Below are 20,754 nucleotides of genomic sequence, written 5' to 3'. Positions count from 1 at the left end.
TGTTCAAAATAAGTGTTTGATGAGCATTCCTCAACTTTATCAGTATTTATTGCCACCTTTCCCAACTACTTTGTCACGTATTGCTGGCATCAAATTCTAAAGTTAATGATTATTTGCAAAAAAAAGAAATGTTTATCAGTTTGAACATCAAATATCTTGTCTTTGTAGCATATTCAACTGAATATGGGTTGAAAAGGATTTGCAAATCATTGTATTCCGTTTATATTTACATCTAACACAATTTCCCAACTCATATGGAAACGGGGTTTGTATATTGTGTTTTGGAAAAAGGTTGTTATAAACCAGGGGTCTCAGGCACGCGGCCTGCGAGACGTTATTTTGCGGCCCCCACCATAATATGAAAGTTCAATGTCAGTGCGGCCCGCAAGTTTTATATGAATGGTGCTTGACAGCGTTGTGTTATTTGGGTCCAAAATGGCTCTTTCAACGTTCTGGGTTGCCTACCCCTGCATTAGTGGAAAAGTGGCAAATGAGTGAAAGCGATGGAGACAAGGGTTTTCTTACGTGCCTGGCTGCAGTCACACTGTGAAACCTGTCCGTCAGTAATAACAGTCCCCGATAACCTGGACCAACTCAAAACGTTATTTGTTTTTATTTATTGTTTAATTTGCATTACCTCACATGATGAACACTACATATATTTATATATAACAGGATAACTCTTCGGAAGCAGTCACTTTTTTGCGCTCGCCATTATCCGCTGACTGCCGTGTTGCTGTAAGGGAGGAAAGCGGAACGACACACATTGCGGAAATAACATTATTCTCCATATGTCTGCTAAATACAAATATATTCCACAACCCCAGACATGTCTTTTTCGTGATGAGCAAAGACAATTCCAGGAAAAGAGGGAGATGCAATATTTCTTTGTTGAGCACCCTGACGTGTCTTATTTGCACAGAGAAAGTTGCGGTGCTTGAGGGATACAATTTGAAACGTCATTATACAACTAGACATGCTGAGGAGTATGCAACATTTTTTCAAGAAATCTTTTCTTGCGGCCCAGCCTCACCCAGACTCTGCATCCAGTGGCCCCCAGGTAAATAGAGTTTGAGACCCCTGTTATAAACGTTACTTAATTCATTAAAAAATATATATATACAAAAGAAAACACATTTTTATGCATATGTAAATTTATTCAGTTATAAACATTCTTTCACTTTCTTCTTTCCTTCATGGATCTAATCTTTACTGCTGCCGGTATTTTTTTTCTATATTTTTATTTTACTATTTTCAGAATGTGTTTGTTGTGTTGTATATTTTTGGCCAAAGTAAAACAAAGAATACAATCCGAAGTTTATTTTTAGTCTTTAATGCCATTATTTTAATAGTCCGCCCCACGTGTGCACAGATTTTCCTCCATGCCGCCCCTGAGCTAAAATGAGCTTGACACCCCTGTTTTAGCGTCATGTTAAAAAGTTGAGTGAAACTGGCTTTTGTCATCAAGTCTTTTTAATCCGCATATCGATATTGCCCATATTTAATTAATGTAAAATGCATCCGCTAGTGAGCATTGTTCTTGAGGGGGAAAAAAAACATAACAATCATTACTATCCTTATCTCGCACACATTCTGAGATATGCTCATTAATGGTTTTCTCTTTGCCGGTTGACTTGGATTTCAAGGAAGGAAACAAGGCATTCCGCCCGATTGTAGCTGAAATAGGCACCAGCGACCCCAAAAGGGAATAAGCGGTAGAAAATGGATGGATGGATGGAAACAAGGCATATTTATTAGAGAGTTAGAGTTTCTCTATGTATGTAGTTACCATTGACCAGAGGTTTTCAACAGGGGAGATTAGACTTTTCGAAAAAAATATACCATACCAGTACTAAATCTTTTTTATATTCCCTGCACAGTTTTTCTGCTAATGACTTTAAATACACACTATCATTAATCTAACACACTGAAGTTTAGTACTGGCAGTGGCATGGTCGCCCTACTCACTGTACCTTGCAGGTTTAAAATAAAAACCTAAATGTTTAGGGTAGTCCGACCAGTAGGAGGTCACGGGGAAGACCCAGGACACGTTGGGTAGACTACGACTCCATGCAGGCTGGCCTGGGAAAGCCTAGGGATCCCCCGGGAAGAAGAAAGTCTCGGCTTCCCTGCTTAGGCTGCTACCCCCGCAACCAGAACTCGGATAAGAGGAAGAAGATGGATGGAAAAATAGATAATTATATATTAGGTCAGGAATAAAAACACAGAAGCTATTTCATCCCTATTAGCCTGTTTCGCAGGTTTCCCTGCTCTTCAGGGGATTTAATCCTTCTGAAAGAGCAGACACACCTGCGAAATAAGCTTGTAGGGATGAAAAATAGCCTGTTTCGATGATTTCCCTATCCTTCAGGGGGTTTAAATCCCCAAAGGACAGGGTAACCTGCGAAACAAGCTTGTAGGGATGAAAACAAGCCTGTTTCGCCATTTTCCCTGCCCTTCAGGGGGATTAAATCCCCTGAAGGATTGGCAGGTATGCACTAAATTGGCCCTAGTGTGTGAATGTGAGTGTGAATGTTGTCTGTCTATGTGTGTTGGCCCTGCGATGAGGTGGCGACTTGTCCAGGGTGTATCCACCATCAGCCCGATTGTAGGCACCAGCGACCCCAAAGGGAATAAGCGGTAGAAATGGATGGATATATATATATTAGGGCTGCAAATCTTTGGGTGTTCCACGATTCGATTCAATATTGATTCTTGGGGTCACGAAAAAACATAGAAGCTATTTCATCCCTATGAGCCTGTTTCGCAGGTTTCCCTGCTCTTCAGGGGATTTAATCCTTCTGAAAGAGCAGACAAACCTGCAAAATAAGCTTGTAGGGATGAAAAATAGCCTGTTTCGCTGATTTCCCTATCCTTCAGGGGGTTTAAATCCCCAAAGGACAAGGTAACCTGCGAAACAAGCTTGTAGGGATGAAAACAAGCCTGTTTCGCCATTTTCCCTGCCCTTCAGAGGGATTAAATCCCCTGAAGGATTGGCAGGTATGCACTAAATTGGCCCTAGTGTGTGAATGTGAGTGTGAATGTTGTCTGTCTATGTGTGTTGGCCCTGCGATGAGGTGGCGACTTGTCCAGGGTGTATCCACCATCAGCCCGATTGTAGGCACCAGCGACCCCAAAGGGAATAAGCGGTAGAAATGGATGGATATATATATATATATATATTAGGGCTGCAAATCTTTGGGTGTTCCACGATTCGATTCAATATTGATTCTTGGGGTCACGAAAAAACATAGAAGCTATTTCATCCCTATGAGCCTGTTTCTCAGGTTTCCCTGCCCTACAGGGGATTTAATCCTTCTGAAAGAGCAGAGAAACCTGCGAAATAAACTTGTAGGGATGAAAAATAGCCTGTTTCGCCGATTTCCCTATCCTTCAGGGGGTTTAAATCCCCAAAGGACAAGGTAACCTGCGAAACAAGCTTGTAGGGATGAAAACAAGCCTGTTTCGCCGTTTTCCCTGCCCTTCAGGGGGATTAAATTCCTTGAAAGATTGGCAAGTATGCACTAAATTGGCCCTAGTGTGTGAATGTGAGTGTGAATGTTATCTGTCTATCTGTGTTGGCCCTGCGATGAGGTGGCGACTTGTCCAGGGTGTATCCACCTTCTGCCCGATTGTAGCTGAGATAGGCAACAGCGACCCCAAGGGGAATAAGCGGTAGAAAATGTGTATATATATATATATATATATATATATATATATATATATATATATATATATATATATATGTATATTATGGCTGAAAATCTTTGGGTGTTCCACGATTCGATTCAATATCGATTCTTGGGGTCACTATTCGATAATATATCAATTTTTTCGGTTCTCGATCCAAAACGATATTTTTCCCATACAAAACGATTCTGTATTCATTCAATACATAGGATTTCAGCAGGATCTACCCCAGTCTGCTGACATGCAAGCAGAGTAGTAGATTTAAAAAATATATATTTTATCATTGTAAAGGACAATGTATCAACTGATTTCAATAATGTACATTTGTTTTAACTATTAACCGAACCAAAAATATGACTTATTTTATCTATGTGACAATATTGGACACAGTGTGTTGTCAAGCTTATGAGATGCGATGCAAGTGTAAGCCACTGTGACACTATTTACACTATTTATATTTATAAATGTCTAATGATAATGTCAATGAGGGATTTTTAATCACTGCTATGCTGAAATTGTAACTAATATTGATACTGTTGTTGATAATATTTGTTTTTGTTTCACTACTTTTGGTTTGTTCTGTGTCGTGTTTGTGTCTCCTCTCAATTGCTCTGTTTATTGCAGTTCTGAGTGTTGCTGGGTCAGGTTTGATTTTGGAATTGGATTGCATTGTTATGGTATTGCTGTGTAGTGCTTTGTTGGATATATTAAAAAAATATATATATATCGTTTTTTGTTTTTTTAAATGAGAATCGATTCTGAATCGCACAACGTATTCGAATCGATGTATATATATATATATATATATATATATATATATATGTTTGTATTACTTTTTACATGCAGTCGGCTTTCGGCCTCTGACCAAATTTTAAGTAACAATATAACATATATTAACATGCATTAACGCGTAAACTTTAACAGGCCTACTAGGAAGTAATAAATATCTCCATGAGCATCTTTATATCCAAGATTAATTTCTATCCTATTGTCCTTTTAAACAAATATTTTATATGCTTACTGCATCTGTGATTAAATGCAGATTAAACCCCGTGTATCTACTTATTTGTTTTGACTGAACAGCATGTGACGGCAGAGTCCGATCCTCCCCACCAAAAGATGGCAGTGCTGCGACAGGAAGCTAATGTAGCATTTCCGGTCAACGAAGAAGAAGCAGCTGTTAGCGGTAGCATCACAGTAGCCTGGTTCACATGACCAAATCATAGCATTTCTTCTCTTAATCAGATGTGTTTTGAAGAAAATCATCAAATTAATTGTAGAAAACAGTTGCAGATCAACAGTGGAGTGCCGCGTCCAACAGAAACAAGGTAACCCAATTATTTGTTGTTGACATGACATTATGTACTGAACTGTGTTCAATTCCCACTTCACTAGACTGCGACGTAAATAACATGTTTTTTTAACAAGCTTTACGTACAAGTACAACACGCCAAACAAAAGTAATATCTCCTTGTTGGTGTCCGAAATGGAGAAAGTACGACGCCCTTTGAGCTTTCCCTCGACCCAGAATGTCTTGTTACAATATAACAGATCTGCGATGAGGTGGCGACTTGTCCAGGGTGTACGCCGCCTTCCGCCCGAATGCAGCTGAGATAGGCTCCAGCACCACCTGCGACCCCAAAGGGAATAAGCAGTAGGAAATGGATGGATGGATGTCATGATGGGGCGACTTATACAGGGTTTACACCGACTTCCGCCTGAATGCAGCTGAGATAGGCTCCAGCGACCCCAAAAAAGGGACAAGCGGTAGAAAAATGGATGTATGGAACATAATAGATCTAAACCAGGGGTGGGCAATTAATTTCTACATGAACAACACGAGTACTGCTGGAGGGCCTCACGTCAATATTTCTATTACATTTTGCTCAAATTATTTTTGATATACCTTAACATAAATAATACTCGTAATTTCATTTAACCTAACTTAACTTTATGCAAAATCAGAATGCTTGTGATGGTTTTATTTTTAACACTGTTTTACATCAGTGGTTCTCAAATGGGGGTACGCGTACCCCTTGGGGTACTTGAAGGTATGCCAAGGGGTAGGTGTGATTTTTAAAAAAATATTATAAAAATAGCAACAACGATATAGAACGTTACTTTCAACACAGTGGTACTCAAACTTGTACAGGCGTCGCCGGCCGAAAATGTTGAAAGAGCCATATTGGGAACAAAAATACAAAAAAGTAATCTGTCTGGAGCGGCTAAAAAAATTTAAATACTTATATAAGTGTTATAATGATGGCAACACATGATGTGACTAATTAGCTATATTAGCCTACTATCAAAATTACTATGTTTCGCATGCTGAAGCAAATCTTTGTTGACAGAAATGTTGAAATGTAATATTTATTATACACATTTTTCCCACATTGGAAAACATTAGTAAAGCTTTTCAGAAGGTTAGATAACTCCTGGAAATGACTGTCTTACAAACCCCGTTTCCATATGAGTTGGGAAATTGTGTTGGATGTAAATATAAACGGAATACAATGATTTGCAAATCATTTTCAAGCCATGTTCCGATGAATATGCTACAAAGACAACATATTTGATGTTCAAACTGATAAACATTTTTTTTTGCAAATAATTATTAACTTTAGAATTTGATGCCAGCAATACGTGACAAAGAAGTTGGGAAAGGTGGCAATAAATACTGATGAAGGTGAGGAATGCTCATTAAACACTTATATGGAACATCCCACAGCTGTGCAGGCTAATTGGGAAAAGTTGGGTGCCATGATTGGGTATAAAAGCAGCTTCCATGAATTGCTAAGTAATTCACACACAAGGATGGGGTGAGGGTCATCAATTCGTAAGCAAATTGTCAAAAAGTTTTAGAACAACATTTCTCAACGAGCTATTGCAAGGAATTTAGGGATTTTACCACCTACGGTCTGTAAAATCATCAAAAGGTTCAGAGAATCTGGAGAAATCACTGTAAGTAAGCGATTATATTACAGACCTTTGATCCCTCAGGCGGTACTGCATCAAAAACCGACATCAGTGTGTAAAGGATATCACCATATGGGCTCAGGAACACTTCAGAAAACCACTGTCAGTAACTACAGTTGGTCGCTACATCTGTAAATGCAAGTTAAAACTCTACTATGCAAAGCGAATGCCATTTATCAACAACACCAAGGAACGCCGCCGGCTTCGCTGGGCCCGAGCTCATCTAAGATGGACTGATGCAAAGTGGAAACGTGTTCTGTGGTCTGACGAGTCAAATAGTATTTTGAAACTGTGGACGTGGTGTCCTCCGGAACAAAGAGGAAAATAACCATCCGGATTGTTATAGGCGCAAAGTTGAAAAGCCAGCATCTGTGATGGTATGGGGGTGTATTAGTGCCCAAGGCATGGGTAACTTACACATCTGTGAAGGCACCATTAATACTGAAAGGTTCATACAGGTTTTGGAGCAACATATGTTGTCATCCAAGCAACGTTATCATGGACGCCCCTGGTTATTTCAGCAAGACAATGCCAAGCGACGTGTTACAATAGCGTGGCTTTGTAGTAAAAGAGTGAGGGTACTTTCCTGGCCCGCCTGCAGTCCAGACCTGTCTCCCATTGAAAATGTGTGGCGCATTATGAAGCGTAAAATACGACAGCGGAGACCCCGCACTGTTGAACAACTCAAGCATGAATGGTAAATAATTCCACTTTCAAAGCTTCAACAATTAGTTTCCTCAGTTCCCAAACGTTTATTGAGTGTTGTTAAAAGAAAATGTGATGTAACACAGTGGTGAACATGCCCTTTCTGAACTACTTTGGCACGTGTTGCAGCCATGAAATTATAAGTTAATTATAGTTTGCAAAAAAAAAAAAGTTTATGAGTTTGAACATCAAATATCTTGTCTTTGTAGTGCATTCAACTGAATATGGGTTGAAAAGGATTTGCAAATCATTGTATTCCGTTTATATTTACATCCAACACAATTTCCCAACTCATGTGGAAACGGTGTTTGTAGAGTTACCAAAGATATAGTTGTGTGTGTCCAAGTTAAAGGAAACGACAGGCTATCTTCTTTGAATGGATTTAATACAATCTCTGCAAGCTGGCTAACGTTCGCTGTGGTCTGGAACAACTTGGCACACTAACAACTATCTGAAATGCAGCCAATATTACATACAGATAATGTGTCATGAAACATGGGAAAAATAAACCTAATACAAAGAGGGCATAAGTAAAGGAAATTAAATGAGCTCAAATAACTAAAAACGAGGCTTAAGGATACAAAATGTATGTGCAGCTAGCCTAGATAGCGTGTTAGTATTGATTAGCTTGCAGTCAGGCAGTGACCAAACATTCCTGATTAGCACTCCATAACAAGTAAATAATATCAAGCCTTCGTACGCCGAGACATGGTCTCCACAAAGAGGCATATTTAGCGCCATGTAAACATTTGTAAACCGAAAAGGATGCAAATTGTGAATCGAGGTTCCACTGCAAATTGCAGGTAAGTAAATTAATAGTAAGTGTCAAGAAAGAATGAGATTCTTTATCATTAAAAATAAACAATAAGTAACAAATAAGAGAAAACAAGATGAAAGTATTTGAAAGATAAGTGAGATACGTAAACACTGTAAAAGATACGATGGTGGTTACAACGCGTGAGGAGAAGCTGTTTTTTGTTTGTTTTGCTTTTAAGATACCTGAACCATTTCAATGAAGGTAGAGGGGCAAAACATAGAGTGACGTGGGTGATCTTGAGCTTTGTGCGATGCTGCTGACTTTCTTTCTATTCTCTGTGGAAATTCACAGGTATTAGTATCGAATACTGAAATTCTGGTATCGATACATTACTGCGATCCATCCCCTGAAATCCTCTCAAATGTGTGTTGTGTTGGACTGGCATAGAAAAAAATACGTAATTGGACATAAGAGACTTCATCCAAGCCCACTCGTCATACACTTCCAGAGACGCTCAGCAGCCAAAGCTGCTCAAGTTCAACACTGTTTAGTACACTGTGACACTATGAGAATGAATGAGAACACATTTTAATGTCAAGGGCTTTCGGCCCGGGACAGCCCTGGTTCAATAAAAGTACATGTTTGACCATTTGTTTTTTTTGGACATTTTAGGAGAAGCTTAGTTTCCCTTGCAGTCTTAATATGATCTTCACTGATGAATAGTTATGTGCATGTGATTTCTTAGTTTTTCATTTTTAAGGATTTTGTAAACATAAAAAACCTTTTTTTTTAAAATGAGGTGCTATTGTTCCTAGAATTTTGAGGAAGAAAATACATGTATTCCATTTTGAAAAAAGGCAGTCACATTCCAAAATGTAGGAAAAATTTACCACTGTGAATTAGGGCTCGGCGATATGGCCTTTTATTATTATCTCGATATTTTTTAGGCCATGTCACGATGCACGATATATATTGCGATATTTTTTGCTTTAGCCTTGAATGAACACTTGTTGCATATAATCACAGCAGTAAGATGATTCAATGTGTCTACATTAAAACATTCTTGTTCATACTGCATTAATATATGCTCAATTTAAACTTTTCATGCAGAGAGGGAAATCACAAGTAAGTCAAATGACCAAAACTGTATTTATTAAACAGTTATTAAGCAGTGGCACAAACATTCATGTCATTTTCAAAACACAAAGTGCAAGATTGTCAGAGACATTTTAAAAAAACAAGCTATTAGTGCACTTTTGTGCATGATGTCACTAAGATGACATATCAAAACAACACTAAATTAAAGTGCACTTTTTGTACAGAACGCCACTAAAATAGTTTAAAATAAATAAAGTGCACTCTTGTGCATGATGTCACACAAGATATTTCAATAACTGTCAAATAAAAATGAGCTGCATAATAGGAACTCAAATAGTATATGTCCTTAGCTCTTTGGTAGGTTCCTGCAGACGTTATTTCCTTGTGTTGTTGATTTTTTTTTTCATACGGTGTTGATGTGGAAATTGCTGCTTTGGCATTTTCTTGGTGTGGCACCGAATGGAGATGTCCAAATGCAGTTTCAAGCACTCTTCATTCTCTAGCGGGTGACTTTTCAGATAATGCTATAAATTAGCAGTGCTGCTACATAATTGTTCAACATATTCCCGCTGGAAGCCAAACCACCACAAGACGAAGGAACCAGTGCTGTTTTTTCTTGGGAATTGAGTCAAGGTTCAAGTTTTAGTTTGTCACATGCAGACTACACCACAGTGAAATGCTTTTTTCCAAGCTCTTCAGATATTGCGTACAGTGGGATCCAAACACTAGTTGCAGAATCTAATACACTAAATACAAAAAAATGTAATTCTTCCTCCATTTTTTACCAGATTCGCACCTTCTTTCTCTCGTATTACAACTCGCAACGCAACGTTAGCATCACAGCTAATGTTACCCATGTAGCTACCTGTCTGCTCAGGGAGGGCGTGTGACGTTGCACGCGTGATGTATGTAAGAAGGTGCGCTTGTTTTTCATGTCTCTGTAAGAAGGAGAGACAAGAAAGAGTGGGAAATGCATGCAGTTGAATGCCCGCAGCTAAAAGCAACTGCGTGAGAATGTATACTCCAATATCCCGATATGGTCATTTTCTATATCGCACAGACACAAACCCGCGATATATCGAGCATTAGGATTTATCGCCCAGCCCTACTGTGACGCTATGAGAAATAATGAGAACACAATTTAATGTCAAGGACTTTCGGCCCGGGACACCCCTGGTTTAGTCAATAAAAGTACATATTTGACCATATGCTTTTTTTTTTTACATTTTAAGAGAAGCTTAGTTTCTCTTGCAGTCTTAAAATGATCTCCACTGATGCATGGTTATGTGCATGTGATTTCTTAGTTTTTCATTTTTAAGGATTTTGTAAAGATAAAAACAATTTTTTTAATGGGGTGTTAATGATTGTAGAATTTTGAGGAAGAAAATATTTTATTTTCATTTTGGAATAAGGCAGTCACATTCCAAAATGTAGGAAAAATTAAGCACAGTAAATACTTTCTAAATGTACTGCATTATCCCTCAGTATGTTGAACATGTACTCTACAGTAGGGCTGGGCGATATGGACGAGAAAGTGTGTCTTGATATATTCTTACTTTTACTCGATATTCGATATATTGTATTCTTCGGAGTATAAGTCGCTCCGGAATATAAGTCGCACCTGCCGAAAATGCATAATAAAGAAGGAAAAAACATATATAAGTCCCACTGGAGTATAAGTCGCATTTTTTGGGGAAATGTATTTGATAAAATCCAACACCAAGAATAGACATTTGAAAGGCAATTTAAAATAAATAAAGAATAGTGAACAACAGGCTGAATAAGTGTACGTTATATGACGCATAAATAGCCAACTGAGAAGGTGCCTGGTATGTTAACGTTACATTCAAATAACTATAACACATAGGACGGCGTGGCGCAGTGGGAGAGTGGCCGTGCGCAACCCGAGGGTCACTGGTTCAAATCCCACCTAGAACCAACCTCGTCACGTCCGTTGTGTCCTGAGCAAGACACTTCACCCTTGCTCCTGATGGGTGCTGGTTGGCGCCTTGCATGGCAGCTCCCTCCATCAGTGTTTGAATGTGTGTGTGAATGGGTAAATGTGGAAGTAGTGTCAAAGCGCTTTGAGTACCTTGAAGGTAGAAAAGCGCTATACAAGTACAACCCATTTATCATTTATTTATTTATCATTTATAGAACATGCTATACGTTTACCAAACAACCTGTCACTCCTGATCGCTAAATCCCATGAAATCTTATACGTCTAGTCTCTTACGTGAATGAGCTAAATAATATTATTTGATATTTTACGTTAATGTGTTAATAATTCCACACATAAGCCGCTCCTGAGTATAAGTCGCACCCCCGGCCAAACTATGAAAAAAAAACTGTGACTTATAGTCCGAAAAATATGGTATATCTTGATATATTTTCTGGTGAAAATATTTATATAAATATATTCATTGCAGCTGCGATGAGGTGGCGACTTGTCGAGGGTGTACCCCGCCTTCCGCCCGGATGCAGCTGAGCTAGGCTCCAGCGACCCCAAAAGGGACAAGCGGTAGAAAATGGAAGAATGGGATATTCATTGCAGCTGCTTCTCCTTTTTTTTCATCTTTTGCTTTTGCTTCTTCTCCTTCTCCACAGTAATTTTCTTCCTTTTCATGCTTGGAAAAACTAAGTTGTTTTGATCTCTAGTTATAAGGTAGTCGTTCGCTACCCCAAGTATCTATAACAATTAACCAAGAGACAACTCGTTTCCTGACAAACTCGTCAGATGTGTTTGTGTAATGTGTTTTGTATCTGATGTGTCGTTACTTTTTGCTTAATGAATATCCATTTCTGTCTCAACAGTTATCTGCTGTGTTCCTGTCTTGGAGCAGAGCAAAAATCAAGAAAGGAAAATGGAAATAACAATTGCTTTTCACGTTTCCACACCTTCTACGTTCTCATCTAGTTAAAAGGGGACCTATGATGTGATAGGCAAGTGGGATCGACAAAGACAACCAATACCTAACTGAACTCCGTCTTCACCAAGGTGACGCAATGGCCTTTTTGGACAATCCAGGCATTATTCTGGCCCACATCAGACAATCTCATGTAACCAGTGATGACACAGGGATGTGTGAGATGGTTCTAATCGACCAGGATGTGGATTTGGAGAAGTGCCAGCTGGCCCTGGTACCTGGCAGCACAAGTGGTTCAGTAACTTTAGATTCTTTAAGTGAGGGAGTCAGCACAATGACAGACAGTCACACTTGTGACCTCTCCCAGTCTATGGACATTACCTCCAGCTGGGACTTTGGTATCCGTCGACGCTCCAACACAGGTAGGCCCTTTTTAATGGACCGCCCAATTTGGACAGGGTTTTTTGTTTTTTTTTGTTTGTTTGTTTGCTAAAGCAAGGGCACATTCAAGTCCTAATGTATAGCTGTTGAAGGGTTTGTGTGACCAATCTGGGCTAGTTTTTCCAATTGTACAATGTTTAGGAATGTGAAGTCATCACAGAATACAACTGGGGTTTGTAGAAAGTAACAAAAACGAGCACATTTCTTGGACATTTCCCTGGACATAAGGCTATTTCAAATAGTTTGAAAACGACACCTGGCTGGGTATGCGTTATATAATAATAGTTTCAGCTATTGTACGTTAAAGGCCTATTGAAATGAGATGTTCTTATTTAAACGGGGATAGCAGGTCCATTCTATGTGTCATACTTGATCATTTTGCAATATTGCCATATTTTAAATGAAAGGATTTAGTACAGATCATCGATGATAAAGTTCGCAACTTTTGGTCGCTAATAAAAAAGCCTTGCCTTTACCGGAAGTAGAAGCCGATGTGCGCTTGACGTCACGGGTGTGACGGCTCCTCACATCCTCACATTGTTTACAATCATAGACACCAGCAGCGCTAGCGATTCTGACTGAGAAAGCGACAAGTTCCCCATTAATTTGAGCTAGGATAAAAGATTCGTGGATGAGGAAAGTTAGAGTGAAGCACTAGGAAAAACAAAAAAAAAGGTGAATGCAGTGGGAGCGATTCAGATGTTATTAGACACATTTACTAGGATATTTTTGGAAAATTTCTTATCTGTTTATTGTGTTAATAGTGTTTTAGTGAGATTATATGGTTGTACCTGAAAGTCGGAGGGGTGCGGTGACCGCCGGTGTCTCTGAGAGAATTAAACCAATGGAGGAGCCAAGATGATAGCTGCTGCAGGAGGACGCTAACTCCGCACAAGTCTCCGGTAAGAGCCGACTTAATATCACAATTTTCTCATCCAAAAACTTTTTGGTTGACATGTGATAGAGAAAAATTTTCGCTAAAGCTTCACAACAAACAAAGAAACACTGGCAGTGTTTCAGTTGCTAAAGGCAGCTGCAATCCACCGCTTTCCACCAACAGCATTCTTCTTTAAAGTCTCCATTATTAATTGAACAAATTGCAAAAGATTCAGCAACACAGATGTCCAAAATACTGTGTAATTATGCGATGAAAAGAGACAACATTTAGCTGTAAGTGGTGCTGGGCTAAAAAAGTTCCGCTCAACCATCCTTCCATCCATCCATCATCTTCCGCTTATCCGAGGTCGGGTCGCGGGGGCAGCAGTCTAAGCAGGGAAGCCCAGACTTCCCTATCTCCAGCCACTTCGTCTAGCTCTTCCCGGGGGATCCCGAGGCGTTCCCAGGCCAGCCGGGAGACATAGTCTTTCCAACGGTTCCTGGGTCTTCCCCGCGGCCTCCTACCAGCTGGACGTGCCCTAAACACATCCCTAGGGAGGCGTTCGGGTGGCATCCTGACCAGATGCCCGAACCACCTCATCTGGCTCCTCTCGATGTGGAGGAGCAGCGGCTTTACGTTGAGCTCCTCCCGGATGGCAGAGCTTCTCACCCTATCTCTAAGGGAGAGCCCCGCCACCCGGCGGAGGAAACTCATTTCGGCCGCTTGTACCCGTGATCTTATCCTTTCGGTCATGACCCAAAGCTCATGACCATAGGTGAGGATGGGAACGTAGATCGACCGGTAAATTGAGAGCTTTGCCTTCCGGCTCAGCTCCTTCTTCACCACAACGGATCGATACAACGTCCGCATTACTGAAGACGCCGCACCGATCCGCCTGTCGATCTCACGATCCACTCTTCCCCCACTCGTGAACAAGACTCCTAGGTACTTGAACTCCTCCACTTGGGGCAGGGTCTCCTCCCCAACCCGGAGATGGCACTCCACCCTTTTCCGGGCGAGAACCATGGACTCGGACTTGGAGGTGCTGATTCTCATTCCAGTCGCTTCACACTCGGCTGCGAACCGATCCAGTGAGAGCTGAAGATCCCGGCCAGATGAAGCCATCAGGACTACATCATCTGCAAAAAGCAGAGACCTAATCCCGTGGCCACCAAACCGGAACCCCTCAACGCCTTGACTGCGCCTAGAAATTCTGTCCATAAAAGTTATGAACAGAATCGGTGACAAAGGACAGCCTTGGCGGAGTCCAACCTTCACTGGAAACGTGTCCGACTTACTGCCAGCAATGCGGACCAAGCTCTGACACTGATCATACAGGGAGCGGACTGCCACAATAAGACATTCCGATACCCCATACTCTCTGAGCACTCCCCACAGGACTTCCCGAGGGACACGGTCGAATGCCTTCTCCAAGTCCACAAAGCACATGTAGACTGGTTGGGCAAACTCCCATGCACCCTCAAGAACCCTGCCGAGAGTATAGAGCTGGTCCACAGTTCCACGACCAGGACGAAAACCACACTGTTCCTCCTGAATCCGAGGTTCGACTATCCGGCGAAGCCTCCTCTCCAGTACACCTGAATAAACCTTACCGGGAAGGCTGAGGAGTGTGATCCCACGATAGTTGGAACACACCCTCCGGTCCCCCTTCTTAAAGAGAGGGACCACCACCCCGGTCTGCCAATCCAGAGGTACCGCCCCCGATGTCCACGCGATGCTGCAGAGTCTTGTCAACCAAGACAGCCCCACAGCATCCAGAGCCTTAAGGAACTCCGGGCGGATCTCATCCACCCCCGGGGCCTTGCCGCCGAGGAGCTTTTTAACTACCTCAGCGACCTCAGCCCCAGAAATAGGAGAGTCCACTACAGATTCCCCAGGCACCGCTTCCTCAAAGAAAGACGTGTTGGTGGGATTGAGGAGGTCTTCGAAGTATTCCCTCCACCGATCCACAACATCCGCAGTCGAAGTCAGCAGAACACCATCCGCACCATACACGGTGTTGATAGTGCACTGCTTCCCCTTCCTGAGGCGCCGTATGGTGGTCCAGAATCGCTTCGAAGCCATCCGGAAGTCGTTTTCCATGGCTTCCCCGAACTCTTCCCATGTCCGAGTTTTTGCCTCGGCTACCGCTAAAGCTGCACACCGCTTGGCCCGTCGGTACCCGTCCACTGCCTCCGGAGTCCTATGAGCCAAAAGAACCCGATAGGACTCCTTCTTCAGCTTGACGGCATCCCTCACTGCTGGTGTCCACCAACGGGTTCTGGGATTACCGCCACGACAGGCACCAACAACCTTGCGGCCACAGCTCCAATCAGCCGCCTCGACAATAGAGGTTCGGAACATGGTCCACTCGGACTCAATGTCCCGCACCTCCCTCGTGACATGTTCAAAGTTCTCCCGGAGGTGTGAATTGAAACTCTCTCTGACAGGAGACTCTGCCAGACGTTCCCAGCAGACCCTCACAATGCGCTTGGGCCTGCCAGGTCTGTCCGGCATCCTCCCCCACCATCGCAGCCAACTCACCACCAGGTGGTGATCGGTAGAAAGCTCCGCCCCTCTCTTCACCCGAGTGTCCAAAACATAAGGCCGCAAATCCGATGACACAACTACAAAGTCGATCATGGAGCTGCGGCCTAGGGTGTCCTGGTGCCAAGTGCACATATGGACACCCTTATGTTTGAACATGGTGTTTGTTATCGACAAACTGTGACGAGCACAAAAGTCCAATAACAAAACACCACTCGGGTTTAGATCCGGGCGACCATTCTTCCCAATCACGCCTCTCCAGGTTTCACTGTCGTTGCCAACATGAGCGTTGAAGTCTCCCAGTAGGACAAGGGAATCACCCGGAGGAGCACTTTCCAGTACTCCCTCGAGTGTACCCAAAAAGGGTGGGTATTCTGAACTGCTGTTTGGTGCGTAAGCACAAACAACAGTCAGGATCCGTCCCCCCACCCGAAGGCGGAGGGAAGCTACCCTCTCGTCCACTGGGTTGAACTCAAACGTACAGGCTTTGAGCCGGGGGGCAACCAGAATTGCCACCCCAGCCCGTCGCCTCTCACTGCCGGCAACGCCAGAGTGGAAGAGGGTCCAGTCCCTCTCGAGAGAACTGGTTCCAGAGCCCTTGCTGTGCGTCGAGGTGAGTCCGACTATATCCAGCCGGAACTTCTCTACCTCGCGCACTAGCTCAGGCTCCTTCCCCCCCAGTGAGGTGACGTTCCACGTCCCAAGAGCTAGCTTCTGTAGCCGAGGATCGGACCGCCAAGTGCCCTGCCTTCGGCTGCCGCCCAGCTCACAATGCACCCGACCTCTATGGCCCCTCCTATGAGTGGTGAGCCCATTGGAGGGATGACCCACGTTGCCTCTTCGGGCTGTGCCCGGCCGGGCCCCATGGGAACAGGCCCGACCACCAGGCGCTCGCCATCGTGCCCCAACTCCGGGCCTGGCTCCAGAGCGGGGCCCCGGTGACCCACGTCCGGGCGAGGGAAATCTGGGTTCATTTCGTTGTAATTCCATTGAAGTCTTTGAGCTGCTCTTTGTCTGATCACTCACCTAGGACCTGTTTGTCTTGGGAGACCCTACCAGGGGGCATGAAAACCCCCAGACAACATAGCTCCTAGGATCATTGGGACACGCAAACTCCTCTACCACGGTAAGGTAGCAGCTCAACCAATAACGTCACAAACACGCGTCATCATATGCGTCATCATTCCGCGACATCATTCCGCGACGTTTTCAGCAAGAAACTCCGCGGGAAATTTAAAATTGTAATTTAGTAAACTAAACGGGCCGTATTGGCATGTGTTGCAATGTTAATATTTCATCATTGATATATAAACTACCATACTGCGTGGTCAATAGTAGTGGGTTTCAGTAGGCCGTTAAGCACCTTTCAAATTGAAAAATCACTGTGAAATGCTGAAGAGAAACTTTAACTGATGCCAAGTCCAATGTTGGCCTGGTACTTTGCAGGAGCAATAGTGAGATGCATGCCAAATTGTGTGTTATGTAGAGATGTCCGATAATGGCTTTTTTGCTGATATCTGATATTCCGATATTGTCCAACTCTTAATTACCGATTCCGATATCAACCGATACCGATATATACAGTCGTGGAATTAACACATTATTATGCCTAATTTTGTTGCGATGCCCAGCTGGATGCATTGTTACACAATGTACCTTTACCATGAATTAATTAACGTGGATCCCGACTTAAACAAGTTAAAAAACTGATTCAGGTGTTGCCATTTAGTGGTCAATTGTACGGAATATGTACTGTACTGTGCAATCTACTAATACACCTTTCAATCAATCAATCAAAAACAAGGTTTTCCAAAATAAGAGAACAACTTCAACTCCAGGTATGGAAAAAAATGCCAACATGGCACTGCCATATTTATTATTGAAGTCACATAGTGCATTATTTTTTTTAACATGCCTCAAAACATCTCGGAATTTGGGACATGCTCTCCCTGAGATAATCCTGATTCCTGTTACAACTATGGGAAATACTATACTTTGACTTTCACAAAGTGAATTATTTTTTATTTTTTTTTAAACATGCCTCAAAACAACAGCTACAAAAACAATGAAGGCCCACAGCTTCAGTGCAGAGTATGCTAGAGCAGTGGTTCTCAAAAGGGGGTACGCGTACCCCTGGGGGTACTTGACATTTTTTTTAAATATTCCAAAAATAGCAACAATTCAAAAATACTTTCATAAATATATTTATTGAAAAATACTTCAACAAAATATGAATGTAAGTTCATAAACTGTGAAAAGAAATGCAACAATGCAATATTCAGTGTTGACAGCTAGATTTTTTGTGGACATGTTCCATAAATATTGATGTTAAAGATTTCTTTTTTTGTGAAAAAATGTTTAGAATTAAGTTTATGAATCCAGATGGATCTCTATTACAATCCCCAAAGAGGACACTTTAAGTTGATGATTACTTCTATGTGTAGAAATCTTTATTTATAATTGAATCACTTATTTTTTTCAACAAGTTTTTAAGTTATTTTTGTAACTTTTTTTCCAAATAGTTCAAGCAAGACACTACAAATGAGCAATATTTTGCGCTGTTATACAATTGAATGAATCAGAAACTGATGACATAGTGCTGTATTTTACTTCTTTATCTCTATTTTTCAACCAAAAATGCTTTCCTCTGATTAGGGGGTACTTGAATTAAAAATTGTTCACAGGGGGTACATCACTGAAAAAAGGTTGAGAACCACTGTACTAAAGCATACTTGCCAACCTTAAAACCTCCGAATTCGGGAAATGGGGATGTGGCGGGGGTTGGGCGGGCGTGGTTTGGTGGTAGCGGGGGTGTATTTTGTAGCGTCCCGGTAAAGTTAGTGCTGCAAGGGATTTTGGGTATTTGTTCTGTTGTGTTAAGGTGCCGATGTTCTCCCGAAATGTGTTTTTCATTCTTGTTTGGTGTGGGTTCACAGTGTGGCATATATTTAGAACAGTGTTAAAGTTGTTTATAAGGCCACCCTCAGTGTGACCTGTATGGCTGTTGACCAAGTATGCATTGCGTTCACTTGTGTGTGTGTGTGTGTGTGTGTGTGTGTGTGTGTGTGTGTGTGTGTGCGTGTGTGTGTGTGTGTGTGTGTGTGTGTGTGTGTGTGTGTGTGTGTGTGTGTGTAAAAGCCGCATATATTGTGTGACTGGGGCGGCACGTAAAGGCTCTGCCTTTAAGGTTTATTGGCGCTCTGTACCTTTTGAAACCAATACCGATAGCTTTGAAACCGATAACGATAATTTCCGATATTAAATTTTAAAACATTTATCGGCATCTCTAGTGTTATGGATGGTTGCAACAGGCCAATGCACGAGCAGTGGTACTTTGGGATACGAGTTTGTTTTTTGTGACAGCTTTTATCTCAAAAAACTTGTATTGAGAAACAGCGTTTTCCATTTAAATTAATTGATACTAGCATGCCCAAAAACAGCACCATTTTAACATGTAACACGACTTTTGCAAAGAAAAAACTAACTTTTAGATAATAAATATTGTATGAAAAAAACTGTAGAATATAGTACAAATAATTAAAGTAGTTTTATGAAGTACTGTAATAATAATGTACAGCAATTATGAGGCCTGGGACAATAACAAATTTTGCTCGATGATACATATTCACAATGACGTTCATTATGCCAACTAGTGGTGGGGAAGCTTGTAACCCGAATTTAAATCATTTACATTTAAATCCCTTCCCTGTGGTCCAGTTAATATATATTGAATATGTTTTGGTGTAACATTTGCATACATTTTGCTCCACGGTCACTTTTATAACCCTTTTTTTGAGTGTCTCTGCAAGATGTTCGATTGTGGAGGCGTTCCCAGAATACAAATGAAACCACGCCCCACTCCAAAAGTATCAGAACCTATGTTTTAAAAATGTACACTGTTTAAATGTGTGTCGTCAAGGTGTCACCACATTTTTCTCACCAGACACGGTCAAAAATAAACTTCATAAACATTATATAGATTCACCCAGTCACAACTATAGGTACACCTTCACTCCCGCCAATAATTTAGACTCTCATGACAAATTTTGGTGTTATTAAGCGCAAGACAGAGATTAGATTAAAATAATACTTTATTTCTCCTTTTTTTGGTGTTTCCTCATAGTCTGACGCTCCCCCTCTGGATGAGAGCTTTACTTAATGTCTAAATAAGTGTTTCCATCTTGCTGTGACGTGACGACGTAGCCAGATGGCAAACCCTGTGAACCAAAGCATCCAAAACTGTGTGCAAGCTCACGACAAAATGCATTGACCTTATGATTTGATGCTTTGGCATTGTTTAACCCGCGTTTCCATCTTTTCAACAAATTTTATAAGTCTGAAAAAATATATATATATTTTTTTTTTCATCACAGATTCCCTTAAACGCGACAGCTTGCATCCCGAAAAACTTTGTATCTTGTGGTACTGCTGTATTTTCTTTGCAGTAAATACTAGGGGTGTAACGGTACACAAAAATTTCGGTTCGGTACGTACCTCGGTTTAGAGGTCACGGTTCGATTCATTTTTGGTACAGTAAGAAAACAACAAAATATACATTTTTGGGTTATTTATTTACCAAATTTGCAAAATCTTCCACCAAAAATATTTTTCTTAGTGGAATATTTGATGTGAAGTAATGGGAACCTTGGATAGGTCAATAATTCATAATAACATTGATTTAGATTCAATAGAATAGAATAGAATAGAAAGTACTTTATTGATCCCTGGGGGAAATTCAGCACCACAGTTCGCTCACAATAGACAAAAATAATAATAAATAATATATGTACAATATA

The 20,754-nt window shown here is 41.4% G+C and overlaps 1 protein-coding gene across 2 annotated transcripts in view; it reads left to right on the top strand.

Annotated features, from left to right (window-relative positions):
- The first annotated feature begins 4,806 nt into the window (after positions 1-4,806).
- The window catches only part of mapkap1 (MAPK associated protein 1), a 55,414-nt gene continuing 39,466 nt past the window's right edge, over positions 4,807-20,754 (top strand). Inside the window, exons 1-2 of one of the 2 annotated variants that reach the window (XM_061876873.1) lie at positions 4,807-5,018; positions 12,041-12,515. In XM_061876873.1, coding sequence (XP_061732857.1) covers positions 12,233-12,515 — 283 coding nt within the window. In that variant the 5' untranslated portion in view covers positions 4,807-5,018; positions 12,041-12,232. The remainder of the gene's footprint in view (positions 5,019-12,040; positions 12,516-20,754) is intronic. The other variant, XM_061876874.1, reaches the window with a different exon arrangement.

Source organism: Nerophis ophidion, linkage group LG17 (assembly GCF_033978795.1).
Source record: "Nerophis ophidion isolate RoL-2023_Sa linkage group LG17, RoL_Noph_v1.0, whole genome shotgun sequence".
In the NCBI taxonomy this organism is placed as follows: Eukaryota; Metazoa; Chordata; class Actinopteri; order Syngnathiformes; family Syngnathidae; genus Nerophis; species Nerophis ophidion.
This window is presented reverse-complemented; position numbering and strand designations above follow the sequence as displayed.